Source organism: Gobio gobio, assembly GCF_949357685.1.
Source record: "Gobio gobio genome assembly, chromosome: 8".
In the NCBI taxonomy this organism is placed as follows: Eukaryota; Metazoa; Chordata; class Actinopteri; order Cypriniformes; family Gobionidae; genus Gobio; species Gobio gobio.
In genome coordinates this window covers 52,293,557-52,313,283 of record NC_137114.1, presented here as the reverse complement: position 1 = coordinate 52,313,283, position 19,727 = coordinate 52,293,557, and the positions used below count along the sequence as shown (strand labels likewise).

General features: G+C 36.2%; 1 protein-coding gene across 1 annotated transcript in view; it reads left to right on the top strand.

Moving 5' to 3' along the window:
- Nucleotides 1-19,727, top strand: part of dync2h1 (dynein cytoplasmic 2 heavy chain 1) — a 236,601-nt gene that overhangs the window by 86,700 nt on the left and 130,174 nt on the right. Inside the window, exons 35-45 of the mRNA XM_079823510.1 lie at nt 1,787-1,969; nt 2,059-2,282; nt 8,420-8,529; nt 8,613-8,812; nt 11,903-12,167; nt 12,288-12,495; nt 14,690-14,819; nt 15,299-15,454; nt 15,746-16,005; nt 18,221-18,467; nt 18,544-18,695. Of these exons, the coding sequence (XP_079679636.1) occupies nt 1,787-1,969; nt 2,059-2,282; nt 8,420-8,529; nt 8,613-8,812; nt 11,903-12,167; nt 12,288-12,495; nt 14,690-14,819; nt 15,299-15,454; nt 15,746-16,005; nt 18,221-18,467; nt 18,544-18,695 (2,135 nt within the window). The remainder of the gene's footprint in view (nt 1-1,786; nt 1,970-2,058; nt 2,283-8,419; nt 8,530-8,612; nt 8,813-11,902; nt 12,168-12,287; nt 12,496-14,689; nt 14,820-15,298; nt 15,455-15,745; nt 16,006-18,220; nt 18,468-18,543; nt 18,696-19,727) is intronic.

The following is a 19,727-nucleotide window of genomic DNA, read 5'->3' as shown; positions in this document are numbered from 1 at the left end:
TAACGATTTGACTTACACTTCAAAACCCTAAATCGTCTCCTTGATGGTTACAAATTAAAATGAATGTGTAGAATGTGTGTATCATCAGCAACAATTTTCTTAGCTTGCTTAAAAATAGATGCCTCGTACAACTCTTGTATGGTTCGTTTATCCTCCAACCCTATAATTTTATGAGCTTTATGTACTAGTCGTGCTAATTTCGAACAGTCAGATTCCCATACCAAGCAGTGATACCATACCTTATTAAACTTTCAAATACGGACTGATAAAACAAAAACAAGATCTTCTGATTCACCCCAAACACTTTTAACCTTCGCAAGAAGTATAACCTTTGCTGTAGTCTAGAGCACAGACTGTTAATGTGAGGAGACCAGCATAGTAAGTTGTCTACATAAACACCTAAATATTTGATTGAAGTTGAATGAGAATGCTTTAGCCAAAAGTCACAAAACTGGTCTCTTTAGATTCGGGGCATCACGCCGAGCCATACCATACCTAATTTTACCATATCAACCATTTTGGGCGTCGGCCATTTTGAATTTAGTCAAAAAGTGCTATATTTTACGAACGCATTGGCGTATAATTACGAAACTCGGAGCCCTGACAGTACTCAAAAAGTCTCAGGGCAAGTTATAATACATTTTCCAAAAATGCTAATAACTTTTGATTCAATTTGACTATTGTCATAAAACTTCCTTGGGTCATGCCAAGGACATAGATCCCAATTTTACCATATTTGGCCAAACTTCCTGTTCGCCATTTTGATTTCCTTTACAAACGTACTTTTTCAAACTCCTCCTAGACCATTTGTCTGATTTTCACCAAAATCCAATTGTAACATCTTCAGATCATGACAGCAAAAAGTTATTAATTTCATGTCAACAGACAAAACCGTTTTCATATACCGGAGCGGTGAAGTTGAAAATTACTCTTGAGGCTGTATCTCTGCAATGCTTTGACATAGCGACGCCAAACTTTGCCTGTGTCATTGTCACCTCACTCTGACCACACCACATCAATTTCATAACTGCGCCACCTATTGGTCAAAAGTCATAAACCATTAAATCATATTATTAGTGACTGTATATATGATTTTTCAGCCAGTTTGCCTAAAATCATCTTAAAATGCCTTTAATTGCTCATTGTTGCAGTTGGTCTAACACTCCCAGACATGTTGGCATGTCTTATTGGCTTCTTTGCGCTTGGCCCCGGCAATTTCTGCTCGTTGTAAAATAGTATTACAATTTAAAAGAACAGTTCTCTATGTGAATATATAGTAAAGTGTAATTTATTCCTGTGATCAAAGCTGAATTTATCATCATTACTCCAGTCTTCAGTGTCACATGATCCTTCACTAATCATTCTCATATGAGGATTTGATGCTCAAGACACATTTATGACTATTACCATGTGATATACTTTTTAAGGATTCAGAATTTATATGAAATAGAAATCTTTTGTAACATTATAAATATCTTTATTGTCACTTTTGATCAATTGAATGCGTCCTTGATGAATAAAAGAATTAATTTCCCTGTGTATAGGGACATTTCGCAATAAGCCTTTACATTTAACAGCATTTTCCATTTAGAGGTTATCATTGACAAAATGCCAGTAAACCTGCTTAATGTCTCTATTGAAAAATAAAAACTTTCTCACTGATTCGGTATTAATTTAAAACTATGCATTAAGCTTCACATTTCTGTCAATAACAGAAGTGTTGCCAGTACTAGAAAAGTTAATCAGGCAATTTTACAGCAATTTATGTCTAATCTCTCTGTATTAGGGTATAGATGTGAAGTCTATGGGCCGGATCTTCGTCGGGCTGGTGAAGTGCGGAGCATGGGGCTGTTTTGATGAGTTCAATCGTCTGGAAGAGGCTGTGCTCTCCGCCGTCTCCATGCAGATTCAAGCCATCCAGAACTCTCTGAAAAACCATCGGACCACCTGCCAGCTACTCAATAAAGAGGTGAGACAAACATACACACCTCAGTTCATAACACACACCAACACAAAAGAGTCTTCGAGACAGTGATACCCGTCTGTGTGTGTTTTCAGGTGGATTTGGACCCAAACTCCGGCGTCTTTATTACTCTGAACCCAGCGGGTAAAGGATACGGAGGGCGGCAGAAGTTGCCGGATAATCTGAAGCAGCTCTTCCGACCGGTTGCCATGACGAGTCCTGATAACGAGCTCATCGCTGAGGTCATCCTGTACTCAGAGGGATTTAAGGAAGGAAAGGCGCTTGGCCGAAAATTGGTCGCTATATTCAATCTAGCCAGGTAGCAGCTCGAATGTTTATGTAACTCTACAGTTCAAAAGTTTCACGGATGCATTAAAAAAGTGACAGTAAAGACATTTATAATGTTACAAAAGATTATATTTCAATTCTTCCTATTCATCAAAGAATCACAGTTTCCACTGGGGGTGCACAATTATGACAAAAATCATAATTGTCGATTGAAATTGTAATTGCGGATTAATAATTACGATTATCACAATTTACATTGAATGATGTTTTGAATAGCTTTATACCATTGTGTGAAGCGACTGCATGCTATATGAAAATAAGCTGAAATATAAGCTTTTCTATAGCATTAAGCCTCAAATGCCAACTATACATTGGGTTGATTTCTTTTTTAAGGCGAGATACTACAGGTGAATAGGGATTTTTTTTTAAATGAGAAGATATCACTGTGAAACTTCTCCAGTTTATTACTGGCATAAACATAAGAAAAAAATGTATTACAAGTTTTGTGTAAACTAATGTTTTAATTAGGGATGCACCGAATCCAGATTTTTGGGGTTCGGCCGAATACCGAATCCACTGGTTAAGATTCGGCCGAATCCGAAACCGAATACCGAATCCTACTCTCATCCACAGTCCATTATCACAGTAAACACATTAATGACGTTAACAACGTCCACAGCAGTGTAGGGATGCTATTGACCATTAACTGTTTTGGTCAAGTTTACTAAAGTAAACATTGTCGTGTATGTTCTTCTCGACGCTATTTCATGATGGTTTATAGAAAAATTACCCCGAGTCGTCCTCTGTCGTTTCAAAGAACAACCCAACGGAGAGCGCAGGAGGCGCGCGCTAGGGTTGCGCCACCATCGTGATGCCACGCTCCCGTTGCGAGTCTGTTGTGTGCGACACACACTAATCCTCTTCTATAGTATTAGTTAAACTAAAAACTTAGCAGGCATTGCTCTGTAAATTAAATTGAGAATGTAACTAATGCATATGCTATTTTAAATACTGTAGTCTATATAGCCAGATATATATAGCCTACATTTTGAAATCATTTGAGGCTGAAACATCCATAAGCATGCGTGTTTATTTTAGCACTTCCGTCAGTGAAACAACACAGCCTATAAAACAAAAACGATTTTCAGTAAATAATGGTAACCTCAAGAATATATGAAAATTAAATATTAGTTAGAAAAATATTTGATTCATACTATTTCCCCGCAAAGATGCGTCATATAGCCTACCGCTCTGCGCTTTGAGAGGAATGGGACACTGAATTGATACCTTCTTGAATATCTTCGTCTTCATATGTTCTACTGATGTTGCAAAAGGTCTGAAGAGCGGATTTTATTTTCCACAGGGTCAAGACATTTAGGCAATGTTTGATTATTCACTGCCAGAGAAAACGAAACTAAAATCACCGGCGTGTGTGAAATGCGCTATTCAAATAAACCAAACTTGACGCGCCTTACCAAGTTTAATAACAAGAACAAACTGTGTTAAATAAAATTTGAAGTAAAAAGGTATTCGTCTTACAGTGTTTTTTATACTTTCCCACAGTAAACGATGTGAATAGTTATAATAGACTTAATTATAAGCAAACGAAAGGAAGAAACGTTTATAATCCCCTGCGAAAATGGCGACGTGAGTGAAGATTTGGGATAAGAAACGAGATGTCCATGTCCATTGGGATAAAATGGACTAGGCCTATTGTTCAAATTCACGGAAAATCGAGTGACCAGATCCAGATCGAAAACAGAATGAAAAAGAGCTCTCTGACCATTATTTCCTTTCTAGGCTAAAAAAAAGCTTTGTGCTTCACTCCTGTGGTAATATTCACGTGAAACAGCATTCACATACAAAACACTGGGTTAGTAAAATAACGAAGTTATTTTTTGTTTTAAAGTAGAAAATAGTATTTATGTAAAGAGATATATTAAAATAAATAGAGCTCAACTCTTAAGTGGAAGGAACCTATTTTCCCCCCTCACGTGCAACCTAGCGGATGAGGCATTATTTGGGTTAGTAAAAATAACGAAATTATGGTTTTAAGAGAATAGTATATATGTAAAGATATATAGTATATTATCTACCTATTTACCTAATTCCGGTTCTTCAAAGCGTACGGATTCAGTGTATTTTCGTTTTGTCATCTTAATTTGGTAATTATTTAAGTGAAAAATATTTAGTGTAGGCCTATATATTTTATTAATTTTATTTATATTTTATCTGATCTATAGATCTATAGGCTGTTTGCACAGTAAAATAAAATACATTTTGGCTACTGTCTGTAGATTCCTTCATGCACAACTCGTATTCTCTCGGATGTTTCATATGCAAATGTTTTAACAGCGGCTGTTGTTTAGGGTCCTTGTCATCACGAGACAAATCGGCATTGCAAATTGAACGCGTATAGCTCAACTTGAATCGCCTTCTTTTGACTTAAAGTATACTGCCACGTTTTCTGTTCATGAGTTCCATTTTCACTTTCAGCAGCGGCGTCATTACGTTCGACCAGCGGGGCGCGCATAGTGCAAGCCTAGGGTTCGGGTTCGGTGGAAATAAATTCTGAGGTTTGGCAGAAACCGAACCCAGTCAAAAAGCTCAATATTCGGCCGAATCCGAACCCGAACCCTGGATTCGGTGCATCCCTAGTTTTAATATGCAAATGAGGCCTTATATACTTAAATATACGCTCATTTGCATACATTTCCAAAAATAAAATCTGGAAATTGGAAAGGACTAGGTTTAAAATTCTTGGTTCTATTGGTTGACATGTTAGATGAGAAGGCTTTCACAGAGGATATCTGATTTTGTGCTTTAGTAAATTAGAGAATACCGACAATAGCCTTAAAAAATCTATTTTCGCCATGTTTTTTGGAGTAAAAGGACCTATAACTCAGGATAGGAATGATATATCAACAAATCCCTCTGTAATATAGTTCAGTATAAGACTGGGAAAGCTGGTGCTTGTAGGTGAGCTACTGAAGTGAATAAATCTGACTCTGAGTGTGAGAAAAAACTAATTTAAATGAATAGATTATGAAGAGCAATAGCCTTAAGCTGAAGAGAACTACCTTAACAAACACACACAACAACAGTCACACACACTGCAGACGATCTGTCCCTGTTTGTTGTGTGTCCATTTATAACTGTATCTAATTCGCTGACGGGGTTTCATCGTCTAATCTGTTGTTGCTTATTTTCTTTTTGCAAGTGACAGCTGTTGTCGTCTTTTCTGTGAACGTTTAGGAGCTGATTTCGGCGTTGTCTTTTCTCTCAGGCGGAGAATAAACAAGGCAACGTGAGAACCAATCACGTAGTCGGAAATTCATATCGACCAACCTGATGTGGTTTTCGGCTGTAGTTTCCCGGCAAAGTTTCGCGGTTGGTTAGTTCTACAAAAGAAAAGTCCATATTTGGATTAGACAGCGCTGTGTGTGAGACTGAGAGCTTTATAATGAGACCAGGCATGACATGTTTCTGTGAATGGAGACGCACGAGAGCTCGCGTTAGAAACTTTTGGTGATTTACAGTTGAGGTGCAAGTTGATAAAATATAATGAAATAACCACCTTAAAGGGTTAGTTCACCCAAAAATGAAAATTCTGTCATTAATGACTTCCCCTCATGTCGTTGGACACCCGTCAGACCTCCGTTCATCTTCAGACACAAATGAAGATATTTTAGTGTAAATCTGATGACTCTGAAAGGCCTCCATTGGCTCAATGGCACTTTACACTCTCAAGACCCTTAAAAGACACTAAAGACGTCGTTACAAAGTCCATCTCACTACAGTGGTTCTACAATAACTTTATGAAGCGGCGAGAATAGTTTTTGTGCGCAAAAAACCCTAAATAACGACTTATATAGTGATGACGATTTCAAAACACGGCCTCATGAAGCTTCGAAGCGTTATGAATCAGTGAATCGATTCAGCAGTTTGAATCGCCAAATTTCAGCAGTTTGACACGCGATCCGAATCATGATTCGACTCACTGATTCATAACGCTTTGAAGCTTCATGAGGCCGTGTTTTGAAATCGTCATCAGTATATAAGTCGTTATTTAGGGTTTTTTTGCGCACAAAAACTATTGTCGCCGATTCATAAAGTTATTGTAGAACCACTGTAGTGAGATGGACTTTGTAACGACGTCTTTAGTGCCTTTTAAGGGTCTTGAGAGTGAACCGTGCCATTGAGCCAATGGAGGCCTTTCAGAGCATCAGCTTTACACTAAAATATCTTCATTTGTGTCTGAAGATGAACGGAGGTCTGACGGGTGTCCAACCACATGAGGGTAAGTAATTAATGACAGAATTTTAATTTTTGGGTGAACTAACCCTTTAATGTGTAATGTTGATATATTTTTTTATTTTGACATGTTAAGGGAGCAAACTGGCCCAAAATTGAGCACTTTATGAAAAAACAATGTTTTCACCTGCCGTGTCTCGCCTTAAATAAAAGTAAAAGTAAAAAATATGCATGGTATTATAATGTTATACTAAAACTAAAAATTAGAACAATGGTAAACCCTTAAAGGGATACGTCAACGCTGGAAAGACGAATGTGTGTTTAAATTGTAGTAGAAATGTGAAATTATTTTAGAAGGTGCCTTCTAGACTGAGACAAGCCAGAAAAATGTATTTTTGTCTCATGTGGATGAAAGACAACAACTCCCAGAATGCACTTGCTTCACAGCCCTACAAGGTCACTGCCAAGCCATGCCTACTCCACCATCGTTTTCATTTTTATAGTAATAAAAGCATTTAGTTCAGTTAGAGAACAAACACTGCGATTAAAAACTAGCAAGATCATTCAAATATGCTAGCGGGTTTCTACCGATACAAAGCTTAAATGCTAAATCGCTGAAGTAACCCTTTAATCTGCAGAAAGAAAAATATTGATATAATTGATCAAAAAAATGCAGCCTTCAAAAGCATTAAAAATTGTACCGATCCCAATCTGTTTTTACTGTAGTGTATATATTAGTGATCGACCGATATTGATTTTTTTTAGAACCGATACCGATGATTTTGGTTTTTATGTGCCCAATAACCGATATACAGAACCGATATTTATTTACTGTTAATCTTCTGTTTTTGACACGATTACAACACCACTGAACTGAACAAACCATTTTATTTATAACAATCACTCCCTCCTTGCATAGAAAACAAAACAAATCTTATTTATACACCAGTAGATAGCGGGGTCTGAAAGTGCAAAAATTTATTTTTTGTTGTTTTAGATTTTGAGCCCATGCTCACATTAATTTGGCATTCTTTGCAAACTGCCAGCCCTGGCAATGACTGAGTGAAGTAAGTCCATACTTCACTTTGGGTTTTCCTCCTTTCAGTCATCTTTAAAAAAGTGTTGAAAATTAGTAGTCTTTCATGTTCATTTGAATCTTCATGTTACAAAAATAATTGTATTTCTTAAAAGCATCAGCAGCAACACTAATGTTAACAATAAGCAAAATAAATGTAGAATGTGTAATGTTTTCAAATGGAGAAAATTAATTAAAGACAGGAGTCATATCAAAAAAAGTAAATATACCTTTCCTGGAGCATTTCCTGAGCATCAACAGCAAAATACAGACGACTTCACGAGACTAATGATGAGCATAGACAGCAGAGAGAGAATTCAGTTCAACGCTTTTATTTCCAACATGTGCTCATTCATGGCTGTATTATTTAATTCATGCAAAGCTGCATCTGTATTTGGACAGGACTTTTTACGTGACAGATTATTTTACGTGACTCTGTGAGCTTGTCCTGCTGGGAGGCATGTCAAATAATCCGTCAAATCCTGAATAAACTAGCTAGATTTCAGACATTTAATTTGTGTATTAATGACTTGTGTCAAATAAAGTTTACTAATTACGCCTCAGATGTGCTGTAATGGGGACCTGCGCGCAATTCTCAAAACGCCCACAAAATGGCGCCGTTTATCGGTAAATCCGATATTACAAAACCGATATCCGATTATGGTAAAATGCTTAAATATCGGGGAAAATATCGGTAAATCGATATATCGGTCGATCACTAGTATATATAATTATTTGATATTTAGTTATTAATATAATATATGATCGGATGCTGGCTCCATGTGTGTATCTGCTCATGTGAGTATCTTGTGTGTGTGTGTGTGTGTGTGTGTGTGTAGGGAGCTGTTGACGCCCCAACAGCACTATGACTGGGGTTTGCGTGCACTAAAGACGGTCCTGAGAGGCTGTGGGAGTTTACTGCAGTTACAGAGACTAAACAACAACCCCAGTAAGTCACTCTCACTGGAATCCATCATCAATAAACTGCCCAGGGTCAGTTGACGTCCATATTCTCTTTGTGTCTGTCTGCAGTGAAAGAGAGCTGGTTAGTGGTCCAGGCTTTGCGGTTGAACACCATGTCAAAGCTGACGTTTGCCGATAGCTCTCGGTTTGATGCGCTGGTCAGAGACGTGTTTCCCGGAGTCGACTTTAAGGACGTGGAATATGAGACGCTCAAATCCGCCCTGCTGTCTGTGTATGAAGAGGCACGGCTGGAGATCATACACAGTCAGGTACCTGTCCTACTGCATACTACACCCTACAACCCTCTACAATACGAGTAAATCACTCGCATATGCCAGTAAATCTTCACTCTGGGCGACTAAATAATATCTGTTATTAGCCATTGGAGAGTAAAATCTAAGCATTTATTAGCCAGCGAGGCTAAGAAGAAGTTTAGCATAGATGCACTGCAAAAAATGCTTTTCTTACTTAGTATTTTTGTCTTGTTTTCAGTCCAAATATCGAAAAAATCTTACATTTAGAAGCATTTACTAGACAAGCAAAAGTTTGGGTCTTGTTTTGGGGGAAAATAACTCAAAATTAAGGGAGTTTTTGCTTAAAATAAGTAAAATAATCTGCCAATGGGGTCAGCAAAATAATCTTGTTTTCTGTTTGAAGTAAGATTATTTTGCTTATCCCATTGGCAGATTATTTTGCTTATTTTAAGCAAAAACTCCCTTCATTTTGAGTTATTTTCCCCCAAAACAACACAAAAACTTCTGCTTGTCTAGTAAATGCTTCTTAATGTAAGATTTTTTCGATATTTGGACTGAAAACAAGACAAAAATACTAAGTAAGAAAAGCATTTTTTGCAGTGTATATTTTCACTAGCTGAACACTCAGACACACACACACTCACTCACTCACACACACACACACACACACACACACACACACACACACACACACACACACACACACACACACACACACACACACACTCACACACACACGCACTCACTCTCACACACTCGTTTGTTTTTGTGAAATGTGAGGACATTCCATAGGCGTAATGGTTTTTATACCGTACAAACCGTATTTTCTATCCCCTTACACTGCCCCTAAACCTACCCATCACACACACACACACACACACACACACACACACACACACACACACACACACACACACACACACACACACACACACACTCACTCACTCACTCACTCACTCACTCACTCACTCACTCACTCACTCACTCACTCACTCACTCACTCACTCACTCACTCACTCACTCACTCACTCACTCACTCACTCACTCACTCACTCACTCACTCACTCACTCACTCACTCACTCACTCACACACACACACACACACACACTCACTCACTCACTCACTCACTCACTCACTCACTCACACACACACACACACACTCACACTCGTTTGTTTTTGTGAAATGTGAGGACATTCCATAGGCGTAATGGTTTTTATACCGTACAAACCGTATTTTCTATCCCCTTACACTGACCCTAAACCTACCCATCACACACACACTCACACACACACACACACACACACGCAAAGAGAGAGCGTCTTATATACCACGCAGAATCAACGTGCTACATGTAAAACATATTCTTTGTTGTGTTTTCCTGTCAAAATAACGTAGTTAATTTGGAATTATTCAGCTTTTAAGAACAAGCAGATGATATGCGGTAGTGGGCGGGACTAATGCGCAAACGGCAATCTCATTGGCTGACGCTCATCTATTACCGTCCCTCTTTTAATTTCAGCAAATCAGTTCGAGCGAACGCAGACAACGTGATTAATATTCATGAAGCCAGCAGCTCATAATTTCTTAGTGTGTTGTGTATTGTTATTAATAGTAGAATTAGTAGTAGTATTATTATCTTTAAATAATAATTATGATTTTTTTTATTAACACTGAATGAGCACCACCACGACCAGTCCTAAGTTATAATGACTAATATTTATTCATACATGATTAAGTTTTAGTTCTAATTACTAATGTTCTGTCATTAAATAGTGCTTGATAATCATAATAACATAATATAATGCTTGATTGGGTGGAATCATTTATTTATTTATGTATATGTATGTATAAGTGCTGTCGAATGATCAATTCTGATTAATCACCTCCAAAATAAAAGTTCATGTTTTTATTATATATGTGTGTGTACTATGTATAATTATTATACACACATTTTAAGAAATATTTGCATGTATATACTGTATATATATATTTATATAATTTAGAATATTTTATATATAAATATAAAAAAAAATCTTAATATATACATGTATGTGTGTGAATTTAAATATACATAATAATTATACACAGTACACACACATATATAATGTAAACACAAACTTTTATTTTGGATGCGATTTAAATCGCAATGAATCGTTTGACGGCACTAATAATTATATATAAAATAGTAGCTATATCAGTCTGGCGAGTGAACTAAAGAGAGAGTTACCCTACCTAGGGCTCTATGAAATCTCTTTTATTTTTCCAAAGTTACATTTTTGCTTCTCCCAAATTCCATTTTTTCCATTAAAATTTTCCTAGATTCCATTCTTTTTTTCCAGTTCCCCCGATTTAATTTTTCAATTAAATTTTAGTAATCAAGACTTGGTATTTTTTTTCTGTATATTTTGCCATTTTTACTATTTGATTGTCTCGTAATGACTCCTTGGATTTAAATGAGTTATTTAAAAAAAAATTATAATAAAAAATAATGTTTAATTAATTAAAATAATGGAACTCATACAATTTAACCACATTATTAAAAGTTTAACAAAAGTTTTATTTTCCCCAATCCCTTTTTTCCCCATCTTAATATTTAATTGTTTAATTAAATTTTATTAATCAAAAAGCATAAAACTATTTATTTTTTATTTTTTACAAAAATAGGGACCTGTGAAATAATATTTGTACTTTTCAGAAATGTTTCTGGATTTATGATTGAATGCAAATTTATTATCAAAAATGGTGGTTCAAATCAAATGAAGGCATTAAACATTAATTTAGCAATTTTTTGGGGGCAAGTTCTGCACAACAGAGGTTTACTGAAAAAATGGAAGGAAAATTGTATGATATTCCTAAGATAAATTACGTTTTAACATTATTAATAGTACATTTAACTATACAACTGTAATATATTTCTGTCATAATTTCTTCAAGTTGAACCGGACTTTTATTTTGACAGGTTGTCCAAAATTTAAATGGATAAATTCCACTTTATACGGTACATGTAATTTTCATGACTGGATTGCGTGATTCCGTCCATGTTTTCCACATCACGGATCTCGGCCATGTTGACGTAAATGTGTGTGTGTGTGTGTGTGTGTAGATAAAGAAGGCTCTGGAGCTGTATGAGCAGCTCAGACAGCGGATGGGTGTGGTGGTGGTCGGGCCCAGTGGGGCGGGGAAGTCCACTCTGTGGAGGATGCTGCGGGCGGCGCTGGGTAAGATGGGCCGCGTGGTCAAACAGTACACCATGAACCCAAAAGCCATGCCGAGGCAGCAGCTCCTGGGACACATCGACATGGACACGCGAGAGTGGTCCGACGGGGTGCTGACGTCCTCCGCACGACAGGTGGTGCGAGAGCCACAGGGTGAGCACACACACACACACACACACACACATTACGCTTTACCAAGACCAAACACACTCCGCAAATACCCAATACACACAGTTGAAAGTAAGTGTATGATTCCCGACTCCTCTCTTTCAGAGGTGAGCTCATGGATTATATGCGATGGAGACATTGACCCAGAGTGGATCGAGTCGTTAAACTCTGTGCTGGATGATAATCGCTTACTCACGATGCCCAGCGGTGAGAGGATTCAATTCGGCCCCAATGTCAACTTCCTGTTTGAGACGCACGATCTGAGCTGCGCCTCACCAGCCACCATCTCCCGCATGGGCATGATCTTCCTCAGGTAACGCTTCTAAACACAGCCAATCACACCGCTTCATCCAACCCAGATCAGCCAATCAGCTGTCAGTGTGCTCATGTCCCCAAAAAACAGCCAATCATGTATGTCTATTTACATTTCATTGTGGTCAATTAGTTTTTTTTTTCCCTATTACATTTTTATTAATTTTATTAATTTTTACATTTGCATTTTTTTTTTTACATTTTAATTCAGTTTAATTATTTAAATAAATAAATCAAAAATGGTTACATTAAAATTTTTTGGTTATGAGGTTAGATTATTTTAATAAATAATCATTTGTTTTTTACGTTTATGGTTTAAAAAAACAAAAAAATATTTTTTTCCACATTTTAATTCAGTTTGATTCTTTTTCAATAAATAAATAAATAAACATTTGTTTTTACTTTTTTTTTACATTTTCCATTTATATTTTTAATTTATTTGAGTTGTTTCATTATTTAAATAAATAAACAAACATTTGTTTTTACATTTACATTTGTATTATTTTTAGCATTTGAATTGTTTAATTAAAAAAATTTTTTTTACATTTACTTTTTTACATCTTTCATGACATGTTTTTAGCTTTTTAATTAAGTTAAATTATTTTAATAAATAAATTAACGTAATTTTTTTACATTTACATTTTTTTTAAATGTCATAATTTTTTCACAATTGAATTCAGTTAAAAAAAAATTCATTAAATAAATAATCATTTGTTTTTACATTTTTCATTACATTTTTTAACATTTTAGTTGATTATTTTTCAATTAATAAAAATAATTGTACATTTACATTTTTATTATTTTTAGCATTTGAATTATGTTACATTTTTTTAATATATAAACATTTTTCATGTACATATTTACATTACATTATAATTCAGTTGAATTTTTTTAATAAATAAACAAACATTCGTTTTTACATTTACTTTTTTTTTTTTTACATTTTCCATTTATATTTTTCATTAAAAAAATTTACATTTTAGTTTTCATTATTTAAATAAATAAATTATTTTTAGCATTTGAATTGTTTAATTTTGTAAAAACACATTTATTTTATTATTTATTTTACTTTTTACATCTTTCATTTACATTTTTCATGATAGGTTTTTAGCTTTTTAATTAAGTTAAATTATTTTAATAAATAAATTAACATTAGTTTTTTACATTTACGTTTTTTAAACAATTTCATAATTTTTTCACAGTTCAATTCAGTTAAATTATCTTTAATTAAATAAATAATCATTTGTTTTTACATTTTTCATTACATTTTTTTTACATTTTAGTTGTTTAACTATTTTTCAATTAATAAAAAAAGTTGTACATTTACATTTTTATTATTTTTAGCATTTGAATTATGTTGAATTTTTTTAATGAATAAACATTTGTTTTTACATTTACTTTTTACATTTTTCATTTACATATTTACATTACATTATAATTCAGTAAAAAAATGTAAATAAATAAATTAACATTAGTTTTTTACATTTACGTTTTTTAAACAATTTTTTTCACAAATTAATTCAGTTAAATTATTTTGACATTTTAGTTGATTAATTATTTTTCAAAAAAATAAACAAAAAAATTACATTTATATTTGTAGCATTTTTAGCATTTGAATCATGTTAAAAAAAATGAATTTTTAAATTGAAATTTGTTTTTACATTTACTTTTGACATTTTTCATTTACATATTTACATTACATTATAATTCAGTTAAATATTTAAATAAATAAATATTAGTTTTTTACATTTACGTTATGTAAACAATTATTCATCGTTTTTTTTCACAATTTAATTCAGTTTATTTTTTCAATAAATAAATAAATGATAATTTGTTTTTACATTACATTTTTTACATTTTAGTTGATTAATTATTTTTCAATAAATAAACAAAAAAAATACATTTACATTTTTATTATTTTTAGCATTTGAATTATGTAACTTTTTTTAATAAATAAACATTTGTTTTTACATTTACTTTTTACATTTTTCATTTACATATTTACATTACATTATAATTCAGTAAAAAAATTAAAATAAATAAACATTTGTTTTTCACATTTATGTTTTTTAAACAATTTTTCATAAAACATTTTCACAATTTAATTCAGTTGAATACATTTGTTTTTTAATTGCCATATTTCTCCCTATAAAATGTTTATGATGTATTTGCTGATGTATCTGTCTGTGTTACAGTGATGAAGACACTGACGTGGGCTCTCTGGTGAAGTCATGGCTGAAGAGGGAGGATGAAGACGACAGGATCAATCTGGAGAACTGGCTCAATGATTATTTCCACAGGGCTCTGGAATGGGTTCTCAAACAGGTGCCGTCCCGCCACACACACACACACACACACACACACACACACACACACACACACACACACACACACACACACACACACACACACACACACACACACACACACACACACACACACACACACACACACACACACACACACACACACACACACACACACACACTCTTGTACATCTATCTTTGTGAGGACATTCATTGGCACAATGCAATCTCTAGCCCCTAACCCTAACCCTAACAATACCCTTAACCTATAACCTTATCCCTAAAACCAAGTCTTGACCCTCAAACAGGCCTATAAAAGGGCTTCAGAAAGCGAGGACCGACCAAAATGTCCTCACTTTACTCTCTTTGTCCTCACTCCGATGGTCTAAAACTCAAACCGGTCCTCACAAAGATAGTTGTACAAGTACACGCACACACACACGCACGCACACACACACACACACGACATCATAAGCATCTCCGCCTGTCTCTCTGCAGAGTGATTTCGTGGTGGACACCAGTCTGGTGGGGACGGTGCTGAATGGCTTGTCCCATCTGAGGGGGGTCAGAGAGAGAGGACAGTTTGTGGTTGGACTCATCCGTGGTTTGGGAGGAAATCTCACGCTCAAATGCCACCAGGAGTTCGCCAAGGAGGTCAGAGCCTCCCTGATTTATGGGAAATGTAATTTCATGCCTGCTCAGCCTTACCGCCCGCCATTAAATTTAGGAGCCGCTCCCTTAGATTAACGCTTATGCCAAGTCGTATTTTAAAACTCGAGTTTTTAAAGAAGCAGCAGTGAAACTTTGATGTGATTCGCTCAGGGGTCACACTCTTCGTTTTATGTTGTTCGGTTAAATGCACCATAATTTACTTTTCATGGTCATTTTTGATCACATCGTCTCTCTGACCGGTAGGCGGTTTTGTTGTGGTACCTTTATGTTCAGGTTCTGAGCTGGGCCAGAGAAAGCCCTCCTGACCCTCGCAAGCCCCTGGACACGTACTACGACCCTGTGTCCGGCCGTCTGTGTGCGTACGAGCTGCAGCGAGGGGAAGGTGTGTGTGAGGATGACCTCAGTAACCCACACAATCTCCCCGTCATACACACACCTGACATGCAGCGCGGACTGGACCTCTTCACCCCGTGGCTCTCGTCCAATCACAGGCAGCCGTTCCTGCTGGTGGGGCCGGAGGGATGCGGGAAAGGGTATGGCACATTTCATGTTGACATTTTAAATAGGTTAGATTCTCATTTTGCGTATATTTTAGTCACAAATGTCACACTGTTGAACCCATCAGTGTTCATTTCGCTGACGAATAATTTTCAACGTCAACGACCTTTTTTCACTGACGAAAACGAGACGATCACTAAATAAAAACTAGTGTTGGATGACAAAAACTATGACGAAAATCAACTGTCATTTTCGCCAACAAATAAAAACGAGGCAAAAATGTTAGTGAGGGACGATTATTAGTGAAGAGATCCAGTCAGAACTGATGTCCTGAGTAACAGATGCACATTTGATATGAACTGATCTAACGGCTGGAAAACACGGCTCATCCCCAATCCAGCTCCAGAGCGACTCACAATCAACAATAACACACATTTATGCCAGGATATTGTTTATGAACTAATGCTGATGAATAATGACAATGTTTACTTTACCATGTTTATATAGTAATATGTTTTAGACGGTTGTAACAATACATATTTGATCTCCTCATCTGAACTTGAATGAGCTTCTGCAACTGCAACAGAGGCGCAGACATTTCAAAATAAGAGTCTCTGTGTATTTCCAGCTTGTTTATCATTTAAAGTCACGCATTATACATTTTTTTTTTTGCTTACACTATAAACTGTATTTAATTTCATTCCCATTTAATTCATAGTCAGGAGGAAAGACCAGTATTTGACACATATTCAATAAAGTGTCACAGTTAAATAAAACCATTAAAAAAATCTTCATTACTTGAAATTAAATTAAAAAATAAATAAACAAACTTATTTGAAGCTTTAGCTTAACCTAATATAGCATACTAACTAAAACAGAAATACAAAGTTATAAAAACTATACAGATGTTTTTAAAAAACAAACAAAAAAGTGAATCGAGCTCTTTCGTGTATTTTTTATGTAAAAAACAAAATGATGTCAAAATGTCAGTTCAAGTGAAAGTCGGTTATGTAATGCTTAAATGCTTAATGGGTTAGTTCACCCAAAAATGAAAATTCTGTCATTAATTCCTTACCCTCATGTCGTTGGACACCCGTCAGACCTCCGTTCATCTTCAGACACAAATGAAGATATTTTAGTGTAAATCTGATGGCTCTGAAAGGCCTCCATTGACACAATGGCACTTTACACTCTCAAGACCCTTAAAAGGCACTAAAGACGTCGTTACAAAGTCCATCTCACTACAGTGGCTCTACAATAACTTTATGAATCGGCGACAATAGTTTTTGTGCGCAAAAAAACCTAAATAACGACTTATATAGTGATGACCGATTTCAAAACACGGCATCATGAAGCTTCGAAGCGTTATGAATCAGTGAGTCGATTCAGCGGTTTGGAGCGTTATGAATCAGTGAGTCGATTCAGCGGTTTGGAGCGTTATGAATCAGTGAGTCGATTCAGCGGTTTGGAGCGTTATGAATCAGTGAGTCGATTCAGCGGTTTGGAGCGTTATGAATCAGTGAGTCGATTCAGCGGTTTGGAGCGTTATGAATCAGTGAGTCGATTCAGCGGTTTGGATCGCCAAAGTCACGTATTTCAGCAGTTTGACACGCGATCCGAATCATGATTCGACTCGCTGATTCATAACGCTTCGAAGCTTCATGATGCCGTGTTTTGAAATCGGTCATCACTATATAAGTCGTTATTTAGGTTTTTTTGCGCACAAAAACTATTCTCGCTGCTTTATAAAGTTATTGTAGAACCACTGTAGTGAGATGGACTTTGTAACGACGTCTTTAGTGTCTTTTAAGGGTCTTGAGAGTGAACCGTGCCATTGTGCCAATGGAGGCCTTTCAGAGCCATCAGATTTACACTAAAATATCTTCATTTGTGTCTGAAGATGAACGGAGGTCTGACGGGTGTCCAACGACATGAGGGTGAGGAATTAATGACAGAATTTTCATTTTTGGGTGAACTAACCCTTTAATGTATTACAATTTAACTAAACTTCTTAGATTTTAGGAGACTAAAACTACTGTAGATTTAGTCGACTAAAATCTTATGATATTTAGTTGACTAAAACTAGACTAAAACTTAAAACAATTCAGGTGACTAAAATATGACTAAAACTAAATGGCATTTTAGTCAAAAGACTGACTAAAACTAAATCAAAATTTGCTGTCAAAATGAACACTGGAACCCATGCAGAATTTGGCAGATTAGTCAGCCCATGCTCTCTCTGTGTGTCAGGATGCTCCTGCGCTGCGCTTTCGCCCAGCTTCGCTCCACCCAGGTGGCCGTGGTCCACTGCAGCGCTCAGACGTCCTCCCGCCACGTCCTGCAGAAACTCTCACACACGTGTTTGGTCATCAGCTCCAACACGGGACGCGTGTACCGTCCCAAAGACTGTGAGAGGCTGGTGCTCTACCTCAAAGACATCAACCTGCCCAAACCCGACAAGTGGGGCACCAGCAACCTCATTGCCTTTCTGCAGCAGGTTATATGATACACCTGTTTTTTGTGAAAATCTAAGTTTTTTTGCAGTTTTTTAACAGTCTTTTATCCCCCAACAGGTCTTGACATATCAAGGCTTCTATGATGAGAACCTGGAGTGGGTCGGGCTGGAGAACATTCAGATTGTGGCTTCGATGTCAGCAGGTGGCGCTGTGGGGCGACACCCTCTCACGTCACGCTTCACGTCGATCGTACGCATCTGCACCATTGAGTGAGTACTGATACACACACACGCACACATGCACACTTAGCTATCTGACTGATGTGGAATCTAAATGCAGGGTTGCCAACTTTTATCGATTTCGATCTTGATTCAGTATCAATTCATATGTGTATAGCCTACTGTACATATAAGGTTGCCTTAGCACTATTTGAAACGTTTCTTGGGTTAAATTATATGTGCTCGCATTCATTAATATTCACTTGTGTGTGCTTATATAAGTATCATTAACAGGGGCGTAGCACAAAATCCTGGGCCCTATGCAAAGGCATTCCTGATGGGCCCCTATGTTCCATGTTAAAATATATCCCAGACTTTTTAAGGGCCCTCTCTGCCCTTGGGGCCCTGGTAATCAGTACTGGTTTTACCCTCAGTCCGACGCCCCTGATCATTAAAAACGTTAACGTTTTACAATTTCACATTTAAAGAAATCTAGAGTTTGATCATATCTAAATATTTATTAAAATGCAAAACTGCAATACTTTTTGAGCAACTAGATTAGATACATGTATATTGATTAAAGGATTAGTTCACTTTTAAATACATTTTTGCTGATAATTTACTCACCCCCATGTCATCCAAGATGTCCATGTCTTTCTTTCTGCAGTCGAAAAGGAGGATAAGTCCAGGATTTTTCCTCATATAAGTTTCAGTGCAGCTTCAAAGGGCTTTAAACAAAACCAAACGATGAATAAGGGTCTTATCTAGCGAAACGATCAGTTTCTGTGAGAAACCCAGCAGTATTTATGCTATTTTTTTTACCTCTTATCAGTCGAACATGATCATCTCTGAGCTCAGCCATAACTTCCGCTAAGTGAGGTCAAAATACGAGCGTGTTCATAGATATATAGATCGTAGATGCCTCATTCTACTGATCCGTGCAAGCGCTAATGAGGCATCTACGTATACATCTATGACCACGATCGTATTTTGACCTCACTTAGCGGAAGTAATGAAAAGAGGTCAAATAATAGCATAAATACTGCTCGGTTTCTCGCAGAAACTGATCGTTTCACTAGATAA